Below are 24,375 nucleotides of genomic sequence, written 5' to 3'. Positions count from 1 at the left end.
GGACGGTTTTAAAGAAAGCTCTTGAACAAAAGCTTACTCACATTATCATTGAAAGTGATGCAAAGGATCTCATTAACCCATTTTCAACTGGGAGGTTTGATGGTGACCCAAGAACGGATGTTATTTTTTAAGGAATTTGATTCTCCTCCTCCTGTTAGTTGCTTTCCTATTCACTTTTCAACCTCTGTTATGTAACTATGTTGCTCGTGCCTTAGCACAATGTGCTAAAAATAACAATCTTAATATGTACTGGTATGTTAAGAAGGACCATTAGCCTTGAAGGCCGTTGTTGAAAATATATATAGAGAGAGACTAGAGATGAGCACAAGAAGAGCTCTTATTGGACATGCCATAGTTCTCGAGAAGGCGTATTATAATCTGGGTACACTTTCAACAATTCAGGTAAACGCTGGACATTAGAAGTGTGGAAGAAAATTCACTGACCAAGAGAACTAGGGAAAAAAAAGTACATATCAGTGAAAACAATTATTTTTTTTGTGGAAAAAGTAGAGTTACGGCTGGTAACTATATTCAACAAATGAACCGTAACTCTGAAGAATTTTGAATTCCAGAGTTACGGTTGGAAACTGTTTAGAAGTTACAAACCGTAACTCTGAGGAAAATTGAATTCCAGAGATACGGTCGATTACCCGCGTAGATTACAAACCGTAACTCTGCCAAAAAAAAAATACAGAGTTACGGTTGGTTACATAAATACTTACGAACCGTAATTGGTGAGATCCCAAAACTATAAGTTCCAGGATTTTTTACAGTTGGTTAAGGTGAAAGAGTTATGAATCAATAATTTTATTGGTTTGTTGACTGCGGACCAACAAGAGCCACAAATCAATAATTTTATTGGTTTGTTGACTGCAGACCAACAAGAGCCACGCGTTTCATTACAACCTACATCTTTGTTCCCCATCTACGATCAGGGAATCCGGCTTAATTTGAGTTCCGATGGGGGAACTCTTGAAAAGTACCTCCACATCTTTGTTCCCCATCTACGATCAGGGAATCCGGCTTAATTTGAGTTCCGATGGGGGAACTCTTGAAAAGTACCTCCACTAGAATATAGAGGTGTAATGGATTGTTCATTTTTGCACTCTTGTGTATGAATTTTTACTTGGTAGACATTCAAATAGTTCTTTCAAAGTTCCATTGAAGTTTCTGGATTTGCTAGTTGAGATTCACCAGCGGTGATAAATTGGTGATAAATTTTATCAAGAGCGGCTAACTGGGGTTCCTGTAAATGTTGTGTTGCGTATGGACTCACAATTTTAAGCTTGGTAGTTAAAAAGACTGCTTTCTTTGTGCAAAGACAGAGAAGCGCAATTGAGCCGTTCTCACCACCGCATCATATCATTCATTTGCACATCTACAGAGTTCCTCTTAATCAACTTTAACAATACAAATTTCATTATATCTTCATCCAGACAAGCTGTCTGCTAATATACAATCAGCTCTATGAAAGCACATTCCATTTTCCTAGAGGGGGCTTGTACGGAAATAAAGTTCAGTTCAAGACCCCAAAACCATATCTTCTATGATCTCTAACATCATCTGTATCCTTATAACCCGTATATAACTGCAATTAAACTTATTGCATCCATCTTCAGCATGTCCCTTCCTAAACAGGATTACAGTTACAAGACTAAGCCGAGGTTCAGCCATAAGTAAAAATTGTTACAGAAAAAAGAACTCATATACATCATAGCTATCCGAGACGCAGGGGCTTTATATTTTTGAGCCCCAGGCTTTATTACCTCATTTTACAACATTAACTCATACCTGGACTCCTTTTACTTAATTCACTGTGAAAGAATTTCAGGAAGTTGCAAAGATTGGCTCAGTTCATAAAAGATTACCTGACCCCATCAGCATGCGCAGTGAAAAACCGAGTTGCTAAAACACTTTGTTTTGTTTGCAACTTTCCTTACAATACCCGCATCATTATGCGAGGCCCTAATAGGTACATACAACATTCTGTCCATCATGTTGATCTTTGGAGCCTCGAGGATTGCCTTCGGCAAAGACAAGGCCCATTGCATAGACCAAATTGCAAGTGGCCTCATGTATATTAGAGAACGATAGTGACCATCCACAGTCCATCCTTCTGGCGTCTGGAACCAATACCTGCATGCAAGTCCCACAAAAGATACACTTAAACAAGTTGCCCTGAAAAACTTTTGATTATTGCTTAATTAAAGACAATACACCTTACACCTTCATTAAGAACTTCCTAACTACTTGAAGCTTCATTATCGAAGAAAACAGGTCCAGAAGGTAAGTGTCCCCACTATTGTGTGTTAATGGTAAAAAGGACGCTGTTACAGATGTGGGATCACTAGTCTACTCTAATCCTATCTCTACACTGTTCTTTTTGAACCAAATGACTCATTCATATCCAAGTTCAATGTGTTTCATACTTCACTCTCAACACTGATAACATTTTCTGCTATCAAAAATAGACTGTAAATTGACTGAAGTTCGTCCATATTGACTAAATAAAATTGACTTCTACTCGGGTTTTAACTAAGTTTCGAGTCTCTAGATGGACTTCCTTTCAATGACGATGATCTACATGGCGAAGAAACATCCCCACTCACCAAACAGTAGCTGAATCTTCTTTATGTGCCAGAAGATCGCAGCGCTTGGTTAAATATCAGTTAATGTAACAATATTGAAATATACAGAACAGTGCAGATGAAAGGTGCCCTTACCCGAATCCGTCTTCTGACCAGCCTGAGGTGAAAATACCTTCGGCTGTAGTGAAGGCTTGTTCCTCCATTCCGCTAAGTATCATCGTAGCTGCAACACCATAAGTAACACCAGTCCAAATTTCACGGGACTGCATGCATGACTCATCCACCTTCCCATTTGGGTGCATCCCATTTACAGCGCCCATTCTCCCTCCTCTCACTTTCATAACATTAAAATCAAATATTTTTTGAAGGGCACTCTTGATCTTATGATCATCAAACAGCGAAGGCAAGCCCGATGAAGCTACATACCACTGGCCTGCCAGTTGGTCAGCTTGTATAGATCTGCTATTGCTACTTGATCCACTATCATAGTTAAAATAAGAACCGTTCCATAGTTTTTCTTCAAAAGCCGATTTGGCCCTCGAGAACATGTTTTTGAATTTATCAGCAAATGGCTTGTCTCCAAGACGAAGAGCCATTGCAGCTGCAGCCTCGAGGGCAGCAAGCCATAAGCATCCACAATAAGCACTAATGCCATGAACAGTCCAAGCATCGTAAGTTTGATCAGGAAATCCATCATTCTCAATAAGACCATCACCGTCCTTATCGAACTGTTCCATGTATTCCATAGCAGCACAAACAGCTGGCCATACATCAACGGCGAATGACACATCCCCTGTGGCAGCAAAATCTCTATAAACTTGAAGCACAAATTTAGGGTTGAGGTCCTTCCATTTACTCGTGTCATGAATATTATATGCATTCATCTCATGCCATGGATCATGTGTACCAAGATCATGAGGAACTGCTCCTTTAACCTTACGAATTCCACAGTTACCATCTGCCAGAAACTTCACTTTTCTTCGATCCTCACTTAATACGGCCTTAGCAAAGTCTCGCTGAATACTTAACTCTATTTTGGGGAACAGAGCTAGAAGAGCATAAGATGCATAAAAATGCACATCATATGTACACCACATGACGTATTCAACTCCTTCTAAGTACAGAAACCTACCAACATCTTCGCTATCATCAGGCTTCTGATCTACAAGGGTACTGAGTTGCAAAGGATTGTGGCCTGCAGCGTCTTCCTCATCACTATTTTCCTGATCTAAATCTAGACCATTACCATTGCCATTACCATTAGCATCTTCAAAACCATTTATGCAGCTCTCATGCTCAATAACCACATCCCCCTTGCTGTGCACTGTTGCTACAGTCACTTTTATTTTGATGGGTTCCTCAATTCTGGAATTATGCCCGTTCTGGCTCATAGTAGATTGGTTATCTCTGGCTGGTGAATGGCCATCTATAGAAAATGATAATCAGAAATCTGACCATGTAACACAGCAAATGCAAAATATAGAAGGGAATCTAATTTGGCAAATACTGAGACAAAAATCTAAGAAAAGAGTACACTTTTAGATCCAGATAACAATTGAAACTATCTACTGATTCTTTTTGGGGAAAACCCATATAGAATCTACACAGACATAATTCGTGGTAACTAGACAATCCTTTTATAAGTTGTATCTGCACTTCGGGAGGAGGATTTTATTAACGAAAGAAAGACAACAGCAAAAGCAAAAACAAGATGGAAGAAATAAAAGAAGGTAAGGAACATGTGTTCTTTAATTTTCTCATCTTGCAAAGTAATTGCACAAAAATAGTTGAGTAAAAAGAGCGCATACCAATCCAAACGGTCCCTCCCGATACCAGAAAATAAAGCTCGTTGAATAACGTGAATTTATACCTGCAACCAGAAAACACACACCAAACAAATGATGCAAAAATTAATATCAATGTAAGGGAATAGCTGCAATAGAAATGTAAAGTGGCACAATATGTGGTTAACAACCAAAATATCAGGACGAAAAATAATGGTTGGCGATTATTTCAACCATTCTTATTGAAAATGACGAAACGACCTGTACTAGCTATTGTCTCCTGTTAAGCACAGTACACTTGCCGAATTTTTCGTTTTCTTTTTTGGTATACAAAATTAAGCCTGTGAGCAATCAGTATGCAGGGAAAATAACTTGAAATCAAAGGAGAATGCAGGAGAACTGTTTTAATGTAGTTTTCTTTTTTTTTTTTTTGCTTCTCTTATTTATGTTATCAGGACCTCGTTGAACCCTTAACACATAATCTTCACGATATCCGCAGGTACCTATGATGACACTCCGAGAAAAACAAAATAAAGCAGAACTGGCTTGACTTACCAATCTGGAAGACTGTCATCGCTTAGGATAGGATTCTGCCATTTCTCGATCTCTTCCTCCCACCACTTGTAATCTGAACAGCAATTTGGAAACATAAGGTTTGTGTATGTAGATATAACTAGGGACCTCCAAGTTATTTAATAACTTTAAAGCAGCTTTTACCACTAAAAGTACAAGCTACAAACAGGGACCATTCTCATAAAATATGCATAGGTCAGTAATCCATTAAGATTCATGCATTAAGTCAACGATTGCTTTATACAAACTGGACTGGACTGTTTAAATAGAAACCATCCAAGGAAGACATACTCATCAATGAATCATGAACTATGTGAGCCGCTGATCTCTCAGAAGTGCCATAAAATTTTGTGTACCTCCTGCAATAACAGAAGCAGATAAGAAATTAACACTAAACAATTCCACCCATTTTAGCAACTTAAAAATTACAAATATCATAATGTTACTAGTTTAATGACAGCAAAATAAGCCAATACATCTTCGGTTGAACAGTAGAAAACTACAATTGCAAACAAAAGAGAGGCGAGGAGATACGACAGGCGAAGAGATTTTCAAGTAGGCGCACTTCTCACCAAATCTGTGGCCTTAAACATTTTGGTTCATTCTTTAGATGTCATACAACCAATTACAAAACAAGGAAACTTTGTTACCTCAGCACGCTATTATATACTAAATTTAGAATCCGCGACAATCCCGAACACAAAAGAAAATAATGTCCAGAATGAAAGCACAAACCTACAGGATATCTGTGCAAAAGTTAATTACCTGTTGTATGTATTTCCCTTGAGAAATTTTACTTTCGGGGATGACCACGCTAAAGAAAATGCTACGGTGCACTTCCCATGAGGTTCTATCCAAGCAGAGGCTGAAACTGCTGCACAGTGTGTCTCTCCCGGTAACGATGGAACGCTAGAGCCAGCATTGAAATTTCCGAGGTCAAAAGACCCATCCTTCAGATAAAAATAGCAATGTTATCAGAAGTTTTCCAAATGAAGTTCAGCTCTGTAAAATGTGGCTCTGCCTCTAAACACGAAAAAAAACAGAAGCAAAGACTGTTTTACTAACTGGAAATAGTGAGAGACAACTAAATATTCTCAAGCATGAGAAAGGTTGTTTTACTAACTGAGCTAAAAATATTCTAATGGTTGCCCTCTCGTCTGACATGCAAGTGAAATGGTGCCAGTGAAAGACATAGTACGAAATTGTCCCACATCGCTTTTGGACTCCTATCCAGACCATACGTTAGTTTAGGAGGTTGATACATGGTTGAAATTGTCCCATATCGCCTAAAAGATAGTTATTGCGCGTCAACTTCCGATTTGATGAGCGTGAGGCCTTTGAACATTTTCCAATAAACATCCTTGGGTGGTTAGACAAGGACACTACCAATATGCTTCAAGACCTCATGCTTTCTGTTCAGACAGCTGAATCGGAGGAAGCTCACACCTGCCAGGTGGTCATCTGAATGAACCTTTCAGGTAAATGCATGGTGAATTATATAAAATGGCTATAATACATTATATTTACAACTGATGCCGATTCTTTGGTTTTATAAAAACGGCAACGGAGTTCAACGGTTACTTCTTTTCTTTTGTTCCACTGGGAGCAGGGTGTTAAAATGAATCTACACCTAAACTCAACACTTGGTGGAGCTTAGACGTCTGAAGATGTTACAGTTGACTCTAATCATATCACGCACCAGCATTTAGGAATAAATTCCAGTGAAGCAAATATTCCCAAATAGATTACCTCTGCCATTGTGTCCCATATGCTCTTAGCTGTAACGCGATTTTGGTCGGTCAATCCAAAGCATGGAGAAACAGTCACATTTACATTCTGAGTCTCACAAGCAGCTACCGCAAACGTCACAGGAGGGTTTCCTTTTGCAGTCCTGCAAATTTAACCACTTTTTAGAGCATTTACTTTATATTCCCATACAATAATTGCAAATTCGGAAAGTATGAGCTCACTGAATCTAAATTATGGAGGAAGGAGAAGAAATCAATTTTGGAAGTGTAATGTAAGAAACTATCTTACAAGTGCCACAATTGGCATTTGACACTGGAAGCAACAAATTGATTGAAATGTTTCGCTGGTGTGAAGACCCCAAGATCACATGAAATGACCTAAGGAAAACAGTAACCAACTCCCAATACAGAAAAATAAAGGGTTGACAACTTACTTATGATGTAGAAGTACACCAGAAACTCCATCTTCACCTCTATAAACAAAAGAAACATAATTTGGTGTAAGCTGCAATGGTAAGATATTACAATTCTGTACAAGGGGCCATGTACTGACCTGAAAGGCTCATTCACATGACCACCTGATAAGTGTGAGTTTCCTCCGATTGAATTCTGTCAAACAGAACTCATTAGCTAGATTCACGAATGAAGCATAGTGAATATAGTGTCTGCTCAACATAAAGCAACGTTAATAGAAGTTTACTTACAGCCCAAGTAAAGAGAAGGCTCACTTTTGCTCTTTCTTTTCCAGTGTTAACCAACTACAACAGCAAATGATTTTTTTCAGATAAAGCCTGCGTAGAATTGTCAATACTAACATGTGTAATTGAGTCCAAGTGAACTACAACTGAGTAGTTTGTATCAGCTAGATCACACTAAGCACAACATATATTTAAGTAACAATAGCAACCTCGTATATGATCTAACAAGTTTGGAAACTCATTTTTCCCGTAAGGGATATTAATTAGACAACTACGGACTAGCACACCATAAATGCTCAAAATTTCCAAAAAAAAAGAAAAGAAAACAGCTTCAAATATCACTTTCATAAAAGACATCATGAGCAGAAACCAACTCATACTAGAGTGGGTATCTTGCCGACCTCCCAAGTGGGAGGTGAGGGGTTCAACCCTCCCACCTTCTCCCATATGGATAGGGTTGGCATCCCTAAGTCGTACACCCTTAGAGCCGGTAACCAAATTGGTTGGGTGCACATGTGGGGTGGAGTGTAAGGGGTCCAATGTAATTGCCAAAAAAAAAAAAAAAAAAAATAAGGAGCCATGTTTACACATTCAGAGTTTAAAACATACAGTGTAAACAAATACAGCACTTGGGAGACTGCTATCTTTATAATTATGGGGTATGAACGGCGATATCTGACGACAAGAGACCTTTAGATCTGGATCTGGTTCACCTGTAATTGGAGTTCGTAGTTAGAATATACTTCTCCATGACGGTTCAAATGTTGAGCCAGCAAAGAAAGGTCAATGCAAAGAAACACATAGGAAAAATAGCGCAAAGAAGATAAAAGAAAAGAAGCAGCATGTGATATACCATCATATATTGTCCACGCCCTTGGAAATACAGCATGGTAAGTGGAATGCTGACCACTCAAATTCCAGTTCCATGATGATATACCTTGATCACCTAATTTTCTAAACAGAAACAAAAAAAGGTACTCTTAGGACATGCAGATATACGCTACGGTTGCATAACATGTGTACACTATCTCAAATCAGAATCTGTAGACATCAATCTAACATAAGCTGTTGGATTTTTCTGAAGGTTTCGTGCACGTCCTTCAAAGAAATGTCGTCGAGAAGTAGTGAAGTTCGTACCCTAAACCTTCATGTTGTCCAGGAGCTAAAACTGATGAGAATTTTTTATTTCCACCATCTCGGGATATGAAAATCTGCATCAAGTAGAGGATGACCTATGTTAATGATATGGAATAGGATACTCGCTCTGTGGTACAATTCGACGAATTAAACCAGAATGTTTAAAATCCGATAATTTCTCTTCGTTTAATGCATATTTTACCAGTTTTTCTTAACATACAGCATAAAAATATCAAAAGACCTTATCGTTTACCAATCCAAAGGATATTCCACTCAACAGAAAAGGAATAAAGCAAAAAAAAAAAAACGATAATATATTTGTACATATTTACCGAAAACTGATTCGCCATTACTGGAGAAGTTTCACATATACCAGGAACAATTTGCATGTGTCTGAATTCTCCTCTAAAACCTCTGGATATGCTACCACTTCTGTTGTAAAGGTAGCAAAGGCGGGGGTTAAATAAAGTAGAGATACAGCCAATCAAAAACTTTACAACCATAGTTAACATATTACACACCCCATCCCTCCAAGAGGAACCCCCTGTGACGCCGAAGGCTTACAACTTTCCCGAGTAAACGGATCAATTGGTGCTCTCTGCAAAACAGAGACCGGTAATGTTAAAACACTTACCTCAAAATGCAAAGACGTGGTTTCAAAAGTGAAACCTACAGAATCAATCATGAGTCATGGCAAACCAATAGGTGCTCACAGGAATCCCTAAGAAAGTGAGATATTTCCATTCATGAATATATATCCAGGACCCGAGAGATTACCCTTCCATGAGAAGCTTCTTCTCGTACATATGACCAAAGACGAACCCCCAGCCGCATCTGAAATTCACAACAGCATTTAAAAAATGCATAAATATGCATAATTTTTGCGTTTGCTACTGTAAACCAAGTAAAAAGAAGGAAAAAGAAGTTTCACCATCTTCAATGCCTCCATGAATGTGACACTGAATTCTTTCAGTATATTAGCATGGCTGTTTAATCTTCGTCTCCATGCCTGTCTTGGTGGGGCAGCACTGTCGAAGTCCAGCTATGAAAATGTAGCAGAAAGTATTAAGGAGGTAGTTAAAACAGCCTAATAAGAATATGCTGATTGCACCAGAAAAGGTTATCAGGTGATGCAGAAAGTCAAGTTCAAGTGAGAAAGCCACTAGACAGATGTATCCACTGAGTGTACCAAAAAAAAGTTATTAGGTGATGTAGAACGTCCAAGTCATGTGAGACAGACACTAAGATACACAATAACAGTTGAACCTTCCACCAGCTTATATCAAGAATGTTTCACTTACTAAAGAAGATCACAGAAATTTTACCAATTCAAATCACACAGACATCAACTTGGCGAACTTAAGCTACATACCACTGGATCTACTCATGGATGAAGCTATTAGCTTGGAATTGGGGTGTGGCATCTGCCACATGAAAGTTAAAATCCTTGATTTGGTCCCCGTTTATTCCAGAGCTTATTCATATTCAATTGTGCTCCTATGAGTCAAGTGAACCAAGTGGTATATACACATCCCTCTAGCATAAAGAAAAAGCTTAACCTCCAATTCTACCAAACAAAGGCTTTGCAACTAATTTCTATCTGGAGTTCGTTAATCTCATCCCTAAGATAATCCACATCAAAAGACGGCCTATAATGCAAAATGAGTCTTTTGACCCGGTTCCTTGTGGCATCATACATCCCTACAAATTAACCAACATACAATGCAACCTTTTATCAAATAGGTATGCCCTATTATTAAAAAAAAAAAGACATACCCAGGAACACACTTTCTGAGTCCATCCATCAGTATACATGATTAGAGGTTTTGGCAGGGTTTTAGGGTTTGTTCATATAAGAAATTTGCACAATCAATCATAGAAACACACACACACAGAGATCAAAATCATGGAATGAATGTAAAAGGGGAACTTACCAATTGCAAAGTAGCCCTGCTGATGTACTCCTCGGATGGCCATGAATGTTTTCGACAATGGAATATGTTTCCACTTACCATGTCTATCATTATTCTCCCAATCAACCAAGATAATCAGTATAACCAGTCTAGGAGAAGAAGAATAGCGAAATTTGATTGAATCAACCACCCGGAAATTTGATTCAATCACTGAATTAAAATCATGGCACCACCAACTTATAGTGAAAACAACATATCAACAACCATAGTAATTGGCTTTCATTAATGTCGACAAATTAAACAGCAACACACACATAACTTAAAAGCAATTACAAGATCGAGACTTAATTTCCAAAGTTTCGTTTACTTTTCCTCCCAATTCAAGTTATAACCAAAAATTGAAAAAATCCTCACAATTTTTTGAGCAGTGAAGAAATTAATAATCAGATTAAAAAAAACTTAAAAACAAAATCTGAGATTCAGTGTTAACAAAATTCTACCAAAAAAACAACAAGTTCGGTGGATCAAATTCTAACACTTTGGTGTAGATTGACACTACTACTACTAAAATCTAAAGAACCGAAAAGTCAGGAAAATACAGCAGAAATCAGGAATTAGTTTGATTTTTGCGGAAAAAAAAAAAAAAGAAAAAAGATCTTCGAAAGAGGTGCTTTTGCGTATGTAGGTGTGCGTGGCATCACAAGGATTTGGGTTCCTGCATGAATAATGGTGACAGCTGTTGCTGTATTATTTGTTTGGGATTGAGTTTGGATCATAAAGTGTTTTAAAGAGGAGGAAGTGGAATAGGAATAGGGAAAGGCACTAGTATTCTGTTCCGGCTATTCCTATCTGGAGAAGTCGTCATTGTCGGCTGTTTTTTAATTCTTACTGGTCGACTTCGACTGCATTTATTATTGTTGTGGCTACCGGAATCCGTACGAGATTCGTATCTTTTGACTTGCGGCCTATGTTTTTTAACATGTCGTACGCACCATTCGATTTCGTGGGGATGTGAAATGGTCCACGACTCTTTTTTTTAGTTTTACTTTTGGTAGTTGAGAAATAAGAAAAATTGGATGGGAAATCAGGACTCAGGAGTTCATTATATATAGATTAAGGTCCACGATAGGCCTGCACACGGTTCGGTTCGGTGCGATTATTGGTAAAATCGTTGATCTAATCGTGTATGGTGCGGTTAGCACATTTAAAACCTTAACCGAACTGTGTGGTATTCGGTTCGGTTTTTAATCGCACCGACACTATTCGGTTATTTTGCGGTTCGGTTCGGTTTTAACCATAAATAGAATATCAGAAAATTCTGACAGATTTTGTACCTGCACTTGTTCATCCATTCCATACTTGACAAATACCAACTAACAAGTAGATTTTTAATCCATTCCATATTTCCGTACAAGAGTGCAAGATCAAACAGACTTGAAGTTCATAAGCAAGGAGTCTAAAGATCAGACACACACAATAATCTTAGAGTTTAACATAAGAAAAGTAAGTAGCACGAAGAGTCGAAGACAAGTAAAAAACTCCAGTCCATCCAATTCTCAAGCCAATCATCCCACTAATCCTCATCCTTGCCCAAAATGTCTGCAAAGAGAATTACTCAAAAGTCAGATATTCACATATTGTGCCTGCATCTACTGAAGCTAATCCTCCACATCAAAATTCCACAATACAATAACAACTTTTATGCTCTGTTTGTTAGAATGAATCTGCCACTTTCTTTGTAATCTTCATATGCAAGCCCTAAGCAATTAAAGAATCATACTGGATAGCTACATACCATTGTGATTTACTGACTCGTAGATAATGAAATTGATTTACTGGCAAATAGCTATCTATGCATGATATATTCCTTAAGACAACTATAAAAGCGTGACTGCATTCACAGTTCTTTCCCTCATTACCAAACATACAAGCTCTCTAAAAAGTATTCCAATTTAGAAACTCTAACTGGATTCAAGTGACAAACAGTTCTTTTTTCTTAATAGAGACATGGCTATAAGCAAGTCACTCCTAGGTTTGGGTAAAAGTAAAAGTAAATTAAGTTGACAAAAAACAAGAAATACAAAAAAGAAGAGAAGAGGTTTCATTACTATCTTCAATGCTGGCATTGTCATCTGGTACATAGTCGCATAAGAAATCAAGAGAGATTGGTTTCTGCAACCAGCTTTGCGTACAGAGAAGTGCTACAACTGTCCTGGAAGACATCGAGCTTCTCCATGGAGTAAGAATGCGCTTGTGTAGCCTATTGTGTTTCTTGTGTAGCATCAACTTGAGGTGTTTCAGAAGCTGTCACTTCAGTAGACTCGGCTGCAGGGGATTGAGAGGCTGGAGATGCACCTGCCATCTTGCAGCTCGATAATGAAACTGAACTTGATCCAAGCATGACCATTTACAGCTCCTGCGAAATGTAAACAAGTTAGTTGAGTTGGAAAGTTGGAGACTTGGAAATGGATAGCATGTTCTTAATACAAGCACACATATCTATGTAACAAAACAAAAACCCTTCTAAATAAACTGAAAAATAACATCAAATTCAAACTAGTTACATTACATACTCAAACTTATCAAGAACTTAAAACACTGAGTAAAAGCTCAGAATTGAAAGCCAACATAGGGTCTTATCAAATCACCATTATCATCAAATTCAAACAAACTAAAACTCAAATAAGCAAGACCCATACTATGAAACAAACCCATACTATATGAAACAAGCTCAGATCTATAAACCCTATAAATCTTTATCAAAAACAAATAAAAATCTCTGAACAAAAAGAAGAAACACTATTTAGTAGTTACCTGTTTGAAATAATCCACAACTTTATTTGATGAAGAACTCCAGCTGCTCCTTCTCCTCAAGGTACGAGAATATAAAAACAAAAAAACAAAAAAAATAATTATAACCCTAACATAAATCGATTGACAACATAAATCGATTGATAACAGAAATCAAACCATCTGTTGATAGTGAATCAAAAGAAACCCTAAAAATAAAATAAACCCTAGATATTGATTAAAAAAAAATCAATCGAGGAGAATGAGAAACAGAAGAGGAGAAAACACTTACCGATGTGTATCTCTTGATAGATGTGGTGGTGCTATTGAGTGTTGAATCTCTTGATAGAGGTGGTGAACTGGTGATGGAGGCGACTGGAGTGGAGAGAGAGACAAGTCTCGGAGAGGAAGAGAAGAGAAAGGAAGAAGCTGCTAGAATTTTAGGGTTCAAAATATATAGTGTAGGGTTTAATCTAGACGGCTAGGATTGATCGGGATAAAAATAAATCAACGGTCTTGTTATTCGGTTTTGCTGTTCGGTTAGGGTGCGGTTATGGGTGAAACCGTTTACCGAACCGAAGATCTAACAGTTAACAAAATGAAAACCGTGACCGACTGTTGGATTATCAGTTCGGTGTGGTTACAGTTCGGTTAGTGCGGTTATCGGTTCGGGTTGCAATTACGGTTCGGTTCTGTGCAGGCCTAGTCCACATAGGCACAGCTGCTAATGGGGGACCGGAATTACAGGGGGTATCGTTTCATATGGAACAAAAAAATTATATTCGATCATGGCCGTTGGATCACTCAAACGGTACCCCTGCTAATTCTGGTCCCCCAATTAGCAGCCATGCAAATAGGTATCCCGTGTTTAGTAATCCTTACTTTTGTGTTGCTATATGATGGTTGACGTAGGAAAACGGTGGAGCCAGAAAACTCAGCCAAAGGTTTCTTAGCTAAATGCCAATACTTAAATGGCCTAAGCACTGAATGCATAATAAAATAAAGGGTGTTTATATGGAATTTTTTGGGGGTTAAAGTCAGGGTTAGTCAACTCCTTACTCCGTCACTGATAGAGACTTTCGCCTTGTTACTCACGGCGAGGAGAAAGAAAGAGGTGGAGAATGGCAACACACCACATAGAGTTCTACAAAATTATTACTACTATTCTTAACATGAAAGCATCGAAAGCATATCCATGAGTTAGAACAAGAGGTTATTTGAAGTCGAAGATGAAGTTTAAATTCATCTAAAAAATTTATTACTATTATACCAACCATTTTATTTCGTATTTTTATTTAGTAAATTAACAATATCGTTGATAATTCTCACCGAATCAACAAGGCTGCTAATAGAGGTATTATTTTGTTTGGGGGTGTACCAATATACACATAGGATAAAAAAGAAATTGCCTTTGGGTTGGTACTCCCATGAGCAAAATGGTATCCCATTAGCAGCCTTGCGAATCAGGGTGGAAAGTTTTTGATTATTTAATTGTCTCAAACACGACGAGGCATTCTCATCGCTTAGCATTTTAAGTTATCTTTTTATATTTTCAACGAATAAATAGATATAATCGGTGACGATTCCATGATAAAAATTTAATACAAACAAACTAGATTTTGAAAACCATAACTAAAATCTAATATACCAAGGAACAATTGGAACATGAAAAGTAGTATAATCTCTGAATTTGAAAGATGAATGATAATTTTTAAAGTGGCTATAGCGTTTTTTCCATTAAATTCAGGATTAAATTTATAGAAACCAATAAGTTCAATTTCTTGTCAAATATTTCAAACCTTATTGCATTTCCAAACATAATCCAATACTAAATAAATAAATAAAAGATGAAAAAAGGGATGATGAAATTTCCTTTAGATCGATCAATGTGGTCAAAATCGATTGATGTAACAAGGTTTTAATGTTAGTTTGCGAGGGAAATGATTTGAATAGGTTTCAATTTTAAAAGGATTGTACTTCTCAATTTTAAAAGGATGCCTTGGAATGCCACTTGGAGCAACATTAAAGCAACCCAGTATATGGGAGGAAATCATTAAGAAATTTAAGTAAAAGCTGGCATCGTGGAGGAGAATTTCTTAACAAAGCCGATAGAATTTTATTTATCAACTCTGCATTTGCAAGTCTTTCATTGTAATATATGTCATTGTTGCAAATTCCAGCGGCGGTAAAAAATTAAACTATGAGAGACTTCATTTGGGGATTTACTTCAGAGAGGAAGAAGATTGCTTGGATCACTTGGGAAAGGTTATGTAGGCCTAAGGAGCTAGGAGGGTTGGCAACAAGAAATCTCGGAATTACCAACAATGCAATGCGAGCCAAGTGGAGTTGGAGATATGCAAACATAAAACTTTATGGAGGAGAGTGGTGCAGCAAAAGACCAAATATGAAGAGAAATTATTTGGGCGAAAGAAGTAACTTTACCTCATGGGAGAGGGTTCTGGAAAGGCATTCAGAAATAAAGATAGGTCATAGGAAAAAAATCTCAGCGCAAGTACATAATAGAAAGACTGTTAGGTTTTGGAGTGACAGATGGTTCGGTGACGCAACATTCTGCATCTCTTACCAACTAGCTTCTAATGCAGTTGCAAAACAAAATGGATACATTAGGGGAACTAATGGGCAATGACAACGGGAGATTGAAGGTTCAACTACTTCATCAACCATCAGATCAGGAAGCAGAAGAATACTTTTAATCTGCTGCAAATTTTGGGAGATCCACCCAACCTTGTAGAAGAAGAGGACTCCTAGTATATAAATTGGGATCAGAATCTTTAATGAAGGAGTGATACATGTGGATGACTAATCAACAACACTTTCTATGTCCCTTAGCTTATAAAAGTACATGGATAAAACAAGTACAACCAATGGTTCAAATTTTTCCTTGGTTAGCAACTCAAAACGTGATACCTACTGTGGACAATCTGAATAAGAGGGTTATGACATCATTACAACAAACTGCTGTTTATTTAACTCTCAAGTTGAATTCGTTGATCATCTAATATTATTTTGCCAGTTCACATCTCAAGTTTGGGACAATTTTTTTAGCGAACTTCACCAACAACCAGAATCAAGTCTAGTCTGATAAGGCAATTGGAAAAGTGGTCTGCTAGGAAAGTAGAAAAGAAAAAAGGGAAGAAAATTTTGCCTTTTGGTCCTTTGCAATTATATGGGTATTGTGGGATGAAAGGTATGCAAGAACTATGCCTAGGGGTGTGCATAAAATTACAATTTTCACCCGCAACCGTCCACAAAATTGCGGATGAAAACCAATTCGCAAAAGTCTATGGGCCGGGCACGGATGAGTTTTCAAATCCGCAAGATTTAGCGGTTTGGTTGCGGTTGGTTTTGTAAATTCGCGGATTTACCCACACCGTAGGATAGTAAGGGAACTTAATAAAATTAGTAACGATAAAGCCCGGCAAAACAAAGCTTATGAGCCTCGAGCGGGTGCCATCACTGGTTATAAAAAGAGAAGGGATTTTTATAACTGAGAAAACTAATAAAGTAAGGCGTGGGATCTTGAATCGCAAATTATTCACAAGTTTAAGTAGCTCGAGAATCTTTCTATCGATTGTAACCAGGCTATCAGGAGGTGATACCCCTATACTCTTTGTTACTTATTTACTGAAATACACTTACTTGAACTTTTGACACTAAACTCATATGAAATGAGTACTGCATTTACACTGACTTCAGCACTTTTGGGCTTCTTCGTCGTCATAACAGTGCAAGTTTCTCATTTCATTATTATGCATGCAAGTTGTTTGATGAAATGTCTGGTATAGCATGTTCAAAAATTCCTTCACCGGTTTTGTTTGTTTACTTTTTTTTTCTTTGGACTAAATCCGCGACTAATCCGCATCCGGTCTGTATTATCCGTTGATCCGCGGATGTGAAATCCGCGGGTGATTGGACCGGTCACGGTTCAATTTTTCAAATCCGCAACTTTGACGGTTTGGTTGTGGGTGATCCATAATCCGCAACCGTCCGTCTGTTGCACACCCCTAACTATGGCTAAGAAAAGGGGCAGAGACTAGAAGTTAAGAGTCTCATCTATTTTGGGGCCTAGGGTATGAACTATGGTTGTTTTAAAACCATTTCCTTCACAGATTTACTGATCGATTGAAAGGTTGCTTTAGATAGCAACTGAGAATTAACTGATGTAATGTGCCTAGGTTGTTGGACCAGGTTGTTTCTTTTTCTGTTCCTTAATAAAGTCTCATACTTTTCTGGATCAAAAAATAATAATAAATGATTTGAATATGTTTCAAGTTTAAAAGAATAAGGCTTAAATTCATATTCCTTTTGTTTTTGGAAAAGGGTTACTATCATTTTTTCATTTTAGTTTATGCTAACTCTTTATCCGAAACAGAAAGAATATTTCGATCACCTTAGTCAAGTCGGGTAAAGAAGAAAAAAACGCTTTAAAAAATTGAGGTCGGCCCTGGGCTAGTGAAGATATGAAATGTCATGGCTTCTGCACTGCCAAATCCCAATTAATTTCTTCTTTTTTAAAGCATGCATTTTATTGACAAGAAACTAGATTACAATTTGTCTCGGGAATTTGGTATCCATCAAGTCATGAAATAAAATTTGACTAATAAAAAGAAGGATTGTCTGGTCCCCATATTTTGGTTGATGAGTTTTCCAATTGACTTCCATCTACCGCATGATTGGCCAAACCAAGCAGCACCATCTGCTGCTTGGTTTCCTTACCTGTTAAATATATTAATAACCTTTCCATCAAAAATAAAAATAAAAAAATATCGATGACCTCCCCGCTCATGGGTTCCATAATCAAGTCCCACCTTATCCTGGATAAAAAACTATTCCACCCACCAAAATTCTAAAATTATATCATGTAACGAATTATGAAAACAATTCATATTATGTTATTACGAGTGCTCCGCGGCCTAACATTTGAGAAAAGATACTGGCATGCTGGTATTAGAGGAATATTTCAGTGCTTATGCATCTAGAGCTGGGTTGTATTTGTTAGACTACCGCATCTTCGGAGAGAATTATAGTACAAGTGCATCCGCTAACATAGATACATTCGAAAATTATAACATTGCTAATATGGTATCTCGTATATGTTTACATGAGAGAATATCAAAATCCATATAAGATGAATCGGAAAAAAGGCTTTGTCTTATATGAATTATAATGCCCCCGGTAAATTGTAAAATGCAACACTAAACAATAATTTTCGTACTTGCATGCAGTATCTCGTAAATCATCTTGTTCAGATTAACATAAGATGAGCCACCAGGTGCAACCGCTTCTTCGCTTTTCCTTTTCCATTCCATGGCTTTCTTCTTCATTTCCATTACCTTTTCACCTTCCATCAATTCTCTCACTAGTTCCTCAACTGCATCCCTTTTCACATTAGTATCAATTTCCATACCAATACCCCAATGCTTACATGTATACCCACAATTTGTTTGTTGTTCGGCGAAAATGGCCAACAAATCATAGGCACTCCTCCAGATATACTTTCAAGTGTTGAATTCCAACCACTATGTGTCAAGAAGCCACCAACGGCCGGATGGTTCAGTACTTCCTCTTGTGGACACCATGTTGGAAACAAACATATTTCTTTCGTTTCTTCAATGAACTCGGCCGGTAACATTGCTGAATCTCCTTGAACTAAATCCGGTCGAATGACCCACAAGAAATTTTGCTTACTATTATCAAGTCCCCATGCAAACTCGACCAATTGTTGTGTTGTCATAACAATGATACTGCCAAAATTCACGTACACGACTGAGTTGGGTTCTTTTGTACTGAGCCATTCTAGAGATTCTGGTTCTTCTTTCCAGAGATTAGAGCCAATAGACTTTATCTCATCATTCTAATGGCAACTGCAAGATGAAACTTAGCTTATATAAAGACAACTCTCTTTATTGATGTTTAGAAAATCTCTCAAAACTAAACACAAGCTCTAATCTTGCTCATATGATCAACCACAACTTTGGTGATCATATATATATAGAACTATGAATTCCTTTTCCTAGTCCTATTACCTTATTACATGTCTTTCCTTTTCTTAGAACTAGATGACTTCTAATTCCCTTAGGATTACATCAATTTCCTAATCTTGTCCTAACCAGCTTGTTAGTGATTTCTATGTTGAAGTTAATCCAACATTCTCCCCGTTAAGCTTCAACCTTACCCGTGACATATCTTGTACTCCAATCAGTTGTCTCGTTTCTTCAAACTTGATCCGAGCTAATGCCTTTGTCAATATATCTGCTTTCTGCTCAGTTCCTGGTATGTGTTCAACGTTGATGATCTCCTTCTCGATACATTCTCGTATGAAATGATACCTTTTGTGAATGTGCTTCGTCTTCCCATGAAACACTGGATTTTTAGTGAGTGCAATTGCAGACTTATTATCAATCTTGATGAGAACTTTTTCAGGTTCTCTTCCTTTGATTTCACCCAACAGTTCTTGAAGCCATATTGATTGTTTAGCTGCTTCTGTTGCGGCCATAAACTCAGCTTCACAGGATGAGAGGGCTACAGTGTCTTGCTTCTGTGAACACCATGTAATAGGTGCTTCACCTAGATAAAATATATGACCAGTTGTACCTTTTCCATCATCTTGGTCAATATTATGACTAATGTCACTATACCCAACAATTCCTTTTGATCCTCCTCGACCATACTTCAATCCACAAATGATTGTTCCTCTTAGATATCTCAATATCTGCTTTATTACATCACCATGAGACTTGCGTGGACTCTGCATATAACGGCTTGCTACTCCCACAGAGAAATCCAAGTCTGGTCTTGTGTGTAACAAGTATCTAAGGCATCCAACATTTCTTCTATAACTCGTTGGATCAATCTCAGCTTCTTCTTGTGCCTTTGAAACTTTAAGTCCAAACTCCATTGGTATCTTAGTTGGATTACAAGTTTCAAGTCCTGCTTCTTTCAGAATTCTCCTTGCATAAGCTTCTTGTTTAATCTGAATGTTTTCATTATTCTCTTCTTCTTATTGATTAACATCATTGTTTCCATTGGTATTGATGATTATGGGTCCTTCGCCTTCATCAATTACTTGACCCCATCTCATGTGAAACATTCCTGGATCCCTACTTGGTCCATCATTAGTTTCTTTCCAGTTCCAGTTTGCTTTTTCATCGAATACCACATCTCGACTCACTATTACTCTTTTCGTTGTTGGATTGAATAATCTGTAAGCTTTGGATCCAGGATCAATTCCTAGATGCACAAGAGTCTGAGATCGATCATCCAGTTTCTTAAGAGTTGCAGAATCAACTTTTGCGTATGCTTTTCAACCAAACACTCTTAAATGATCTATGTTTGGTTTTCTCTTTCGCAAACTTTCATATGGAGTCATGTCTTTCAGAGCTTTCGTAGGTATCCTGTTTATCAGGTATGTGGAGTGTCGTACAACTTCTCCCCATAGATAATTAGGTACCTGCATAGCCTTTAAAGAACTTCTTGTCATCTCCATTAGAGTCCTGTTTCTCCTCTCCACCACTCCGTTTTGTTGTGGTGTATATGGTGCCGTGAGTTGCGTTTTGATTCCATTTGACTCACAGAACTTGTTGAACTCAAAGGAAGTGAACTCTCCTCCTCTATCAGTTCTAAGCATTTTGACCTCCTCTTTTAACTCTTTTTCTATCAGATTTCTGAAAGCTTTGAATCTGTCAAATGCTTCACTCTTTTCTTTCATAAGAATATACCACATATATCTTGAGAAGTCATCTATAATAACAAATATGTATTTGTTATTTGCAAGGGTTTGTGATGTAATAAGACCACATAAATCAGCATGAAGAAGCTCTAATGGCTTTGAGGCTCTGAATGTTGTTGCTTTTGGAAAACCTTGACGCGTTTGTTTCCCAACTAAACATGATTCACAGATCCTTGATTCATCGTTTATCTGTGGTAGCCCTCGAACCATTTTGTTCTGAGACATAGTTTTTAAGGTTCTGAAACTTATGTGTCCTAACCTTGCGTGCCACTTCCATGTCTGATCTTCCAGTCTCATATTCAGACACAATGGCCTTCCAATCATGAGACTTATCTTGTAGAGTCTATTCTGTGAGCGTGAGACTCTAACTAAAAGTCTTCCACTTGGGTCATGAACTGTTAGATAATCTTGTCGCATTCTAACATCACATCCAACTTCTGTAGCTTGTCCTAAACTTAGAATGTTGCTTTGTAAGTTTGGGATGAAGTAGATGTTTGTGACAAGCTTCTGTTCTCCGGTCTTGCTCTGAAATAGAATTGATCCTTTCCCTTCAATTTCTACAGAAGATCCATCCCCAAACTTTACTTGTCCTTTGATTTTCTCATTGAGTTCAGAAAAGTAGTGTCTCTTACCAGTCATGTGATTGCTGGCTCCATTATCTAAATACCAGATTCCTTCTTCTCCATCCTTTGATTCGTAGTTCTTTGGTATTAGTTTCCCTTCGTTTAAGAATACAACTTCGTGCATGAAAAGAGTTGTATCTGCTTCCCTTGTTTCATTCTTGTTTGCTTCTTCCATCTTTTGTATTCTTTCAGGGCATACAGAGGAGAAGTGTCCTGGTTTATCACATTTGTAACGAATAATGTTCGATCTATCCTTCTTTTCTTTCCCTTGGTTTTGATCATTCTGACTTGTTGTTCTATCTTGTGAGTTAAACCTTCCTCCCCTTCCTCGGCCTCTGTTTCCTCTACCACCTCTTCCACGACCTCTTCCTCTTGTCGCAGAGTTTTGTTTGTAAGAGTTTGTGTACAAGAGTTTTCCTTGAGTTTCTCCATTGTTTTCTTCATCAAGGATTCTCTCTTCATATGCTTTCAATATTCCAATTATATCTTCATAGCTAGTCTTCTTTAAATCTAAGACTTGTTCGAGAGAAGCTATGATATGAATATACTTGGATCTTGGTAAACTATTGAGAAACTTCTTTACCAGTTTATCTTCATCAATGGATTGTCCAAGTGACGCAGCTTTTGAGGCTATTTCTGATAGCTTTCCTGCAAAGCTATCAATAGTATTAGTGTCTTTCATCTTCATTCTTTCAAATTCAGACATTAAGGTTTGCAGACGGGCTTCTTTAACTCGATCAGCTCCGAGATTACGTGCCTTTATTGCATCCTAAATTTTCTTTGAAGTTTCCTGTTCACCAACTTGTAGAACAAGACATTCTGGTATTGCTTGAAAGAGTAATCCAATGGCAACATTGTTTTTGTCTGGGTCCAATGTACCAGGATCAATTGTTTCCCAAACTTTGTAGATTTTCATCAGTACCTTCATTCTCATGGCCCATACTGTGTAGTTTGTGGCGTTGAGGATTGGAACTTGTATTGATGGTGGCGTGAACTGTTTTGCACCCACAATGGTGGTTTCGTTTTCCATGGCTCAGAAACAAGCTCTGATACCAATTAATGGCAACTGCAAGATGAAACTTAGCTTATATAAAGACAACTCTCTTTATTGATGTTTAGAAAATCTCTCAAAACTAAACACAAGCTCTAATCTTGCTCATATGATCAACCACAACTTTGGTGATCATATATATATAGAACTATGAATTCCTTTTCCTAGTCCTATTACCTTATTACATGTCTTTCCTTTTCTTAGAACTAGATGACTTCAAATTCCCTTAGGATTACATCAATTTCCTAATCTTGTCCTAACCAGCTTGTTAGTGACTTCTATGTTGAAGTTAATCCAACACAGTCTGCTGGATTTGGTTGATAAGGAAATGAAGACCACCAATTGTATATATAGGAGGTAGCGGTAAGTTCCCGGACCGCATTGCGTCTACAACTTCGTTCTCTAACTCATCAAATGTGTTCAAGATGATACCTGAACTTTTTGTTGCATTTTCCGTTTCACCGACAAGATAATCGACCATTTTATCGTTCGGGTCTGTTGTACGTACAAAAGCAGGGAAATCCATTAGCCGGATATTGTTGAATCCAGGAATAGAATCGACTATTGTTTCAAGGTACCCGTTTGTTAGGCAACTCTCATCTGCAAGAAACAAAAATATATTGTTAGCATTGTACTTTTCGCTATATGTAAAACATATCTCAGCAAATTTGCATGGGTTTGCGATGTTACTGCATACCTTTGAGTGGAATGAGACCCTTTTCGAGGAGATGACGGTAATGGAAATAACCCATGAAACCACAAGCACTGGTAGTCCAAAACAGGTAATCTGGAAGACCAAACTCCTTAGCGACTGCAACCGTAAAACTCATAATCCCATCAGAAACCACGCAACTGACACGAGGAACACCCGGCGTCTCGTTTAGTTTCGTCAGAAGATTTCTGAATGGAACTGCACAGTTTTTCTTGGTGGAAAAACAAAGAGAAGGTATATCTTGTGTTGAATCAGCATCAGTTTGTGGTAATCCATCTGGAATTGTATGGAACTGAAAATCAGGTAAACCTTTAACAGATTCAACACCTCTTGACTTGATTAGACGTTTATGATTATATTCTATATTAACAAAAGTAATATGAATTCCTTTGTTATGAAGAAGTTTCGCTAGTTTTAGCATTGGACTTATATGGCCTTGTGCTGGATATGGTATGCACACAACATGTTGCGTAACATGAAGTATACAACTCATTTCTCTTCCTCTCCAATTTCTCTTACTCACTAGAATTCTTTGTTCCACTCTGCAGAGAGCTTTGTAATGGTTTAATACCTTGTCATTTTTTGTCTTCTGTTGGCGATATTTTTATGTACCCAATGTGATTTGCGTTTTTTTTTTCCAGCTCAACCATTATGCGTAACAGTGTCACTTTCGTCTGATTCTTCCATAATTGGAAGAAGAAAAAAATCGAATATTAGAGATACGTCAAAGTAGCACAGAGCTGTGGTCCTGTGGACCATTGCGTTTTTCTTCAGACTCATCCATGATGTCCAAAACAGTGTCAATTTCTTCTGACAATAATGAAATGATATCCGTAAAGACATGCGTTTTTTTTTTTTTTAACTGAAAAAATTTATTTGAAGATTAAGAGGAGTGTACATTTCGAGCGTCCTCCTGAAGTAGATGAATGATATCATCTGGATATATGAGTGAAATCTGCAAATTGAGTACCAACTGCCAAGAAAAACATAGCTAGCTTTCAGCATTGG

At 37.6% G+C, this 24,375-nt stretch overlaps 1 protein-coding gene and 1 pseudogene across 1 annotated transcript; both read right to left on the bottom strand.

Moving 5' to 3' along the window:
- Positions 1 to 1,335: 1,335 nt before the first annotated feature.
- LOC113283056 (non-lysosomal glucosylceramidase-like) lies at positions 1,336 to 11,292 on the bottom strand. The gene is made up of 18 exons (XM_026532204.1): positions 10,463 to 11,292; positions 9,460 to 9,570; positions 9,306 to 9,362; positions 9,050 to 9,126; positions 8,861 to 8,960; positions 8,529 to 8,602; positions 8,245 to 8,345; positions 8,001 to 8,104; positions 7,398 to 7,451; positions 7,247 to 7,302; positions 7,128 to 7,166; positions 6,695 to 6,836; positions 5,711 to 5,895; positions 5,237 to 5,304; positions 4,928 to 5,000; positions 4,397 to 4,458; positions 2,724 to 4,014; positions 1,336 to 2,136 (listed from the first exon to the last, which is right to left on the bottom strand). Exons 1-18 carry the CDS (start codon positions 10,550 to 10,552, stop codon positions 1,878 to 1,880), a joined length of 2,943 nt encoding a protein of 980 aa, XP_026387989.1. The 5' UTR covers positions 10,553 to 11,292; the 3' UTR covers positions 1,336 to 1,877.
- Positions 11,293 to 18,447: 7,155 nt separating this feature from the next.
- Positions 18,448 to 23,860, bottom strand: LOC113279795 (annotated as a pseudogene).
- Positions 23,861 to 24,375: the final 515 nt, after the last annotated feature.

Source organism: Papaver somniferum, chromosome 5 (assembly GCF_003573695.1).
Source record: "Papaver somniferum cultivar HN1 chromosome 5, ASM357369v1, whole genome shotgun sequence".
Classification (NCBI taxonomy): domain Eukaryota; kingdom Viridiplantae; phylum Streptophyta; class Magnoliopsida; order Ranunculales; family Papaveraceae; genus Papaver; species Papaver somniferum.
The sequence above is the reverse complement of the archived record's forward strand: the minus strand, read 5'-3'. Positions and strand labels throughout refer to the sequence as shown.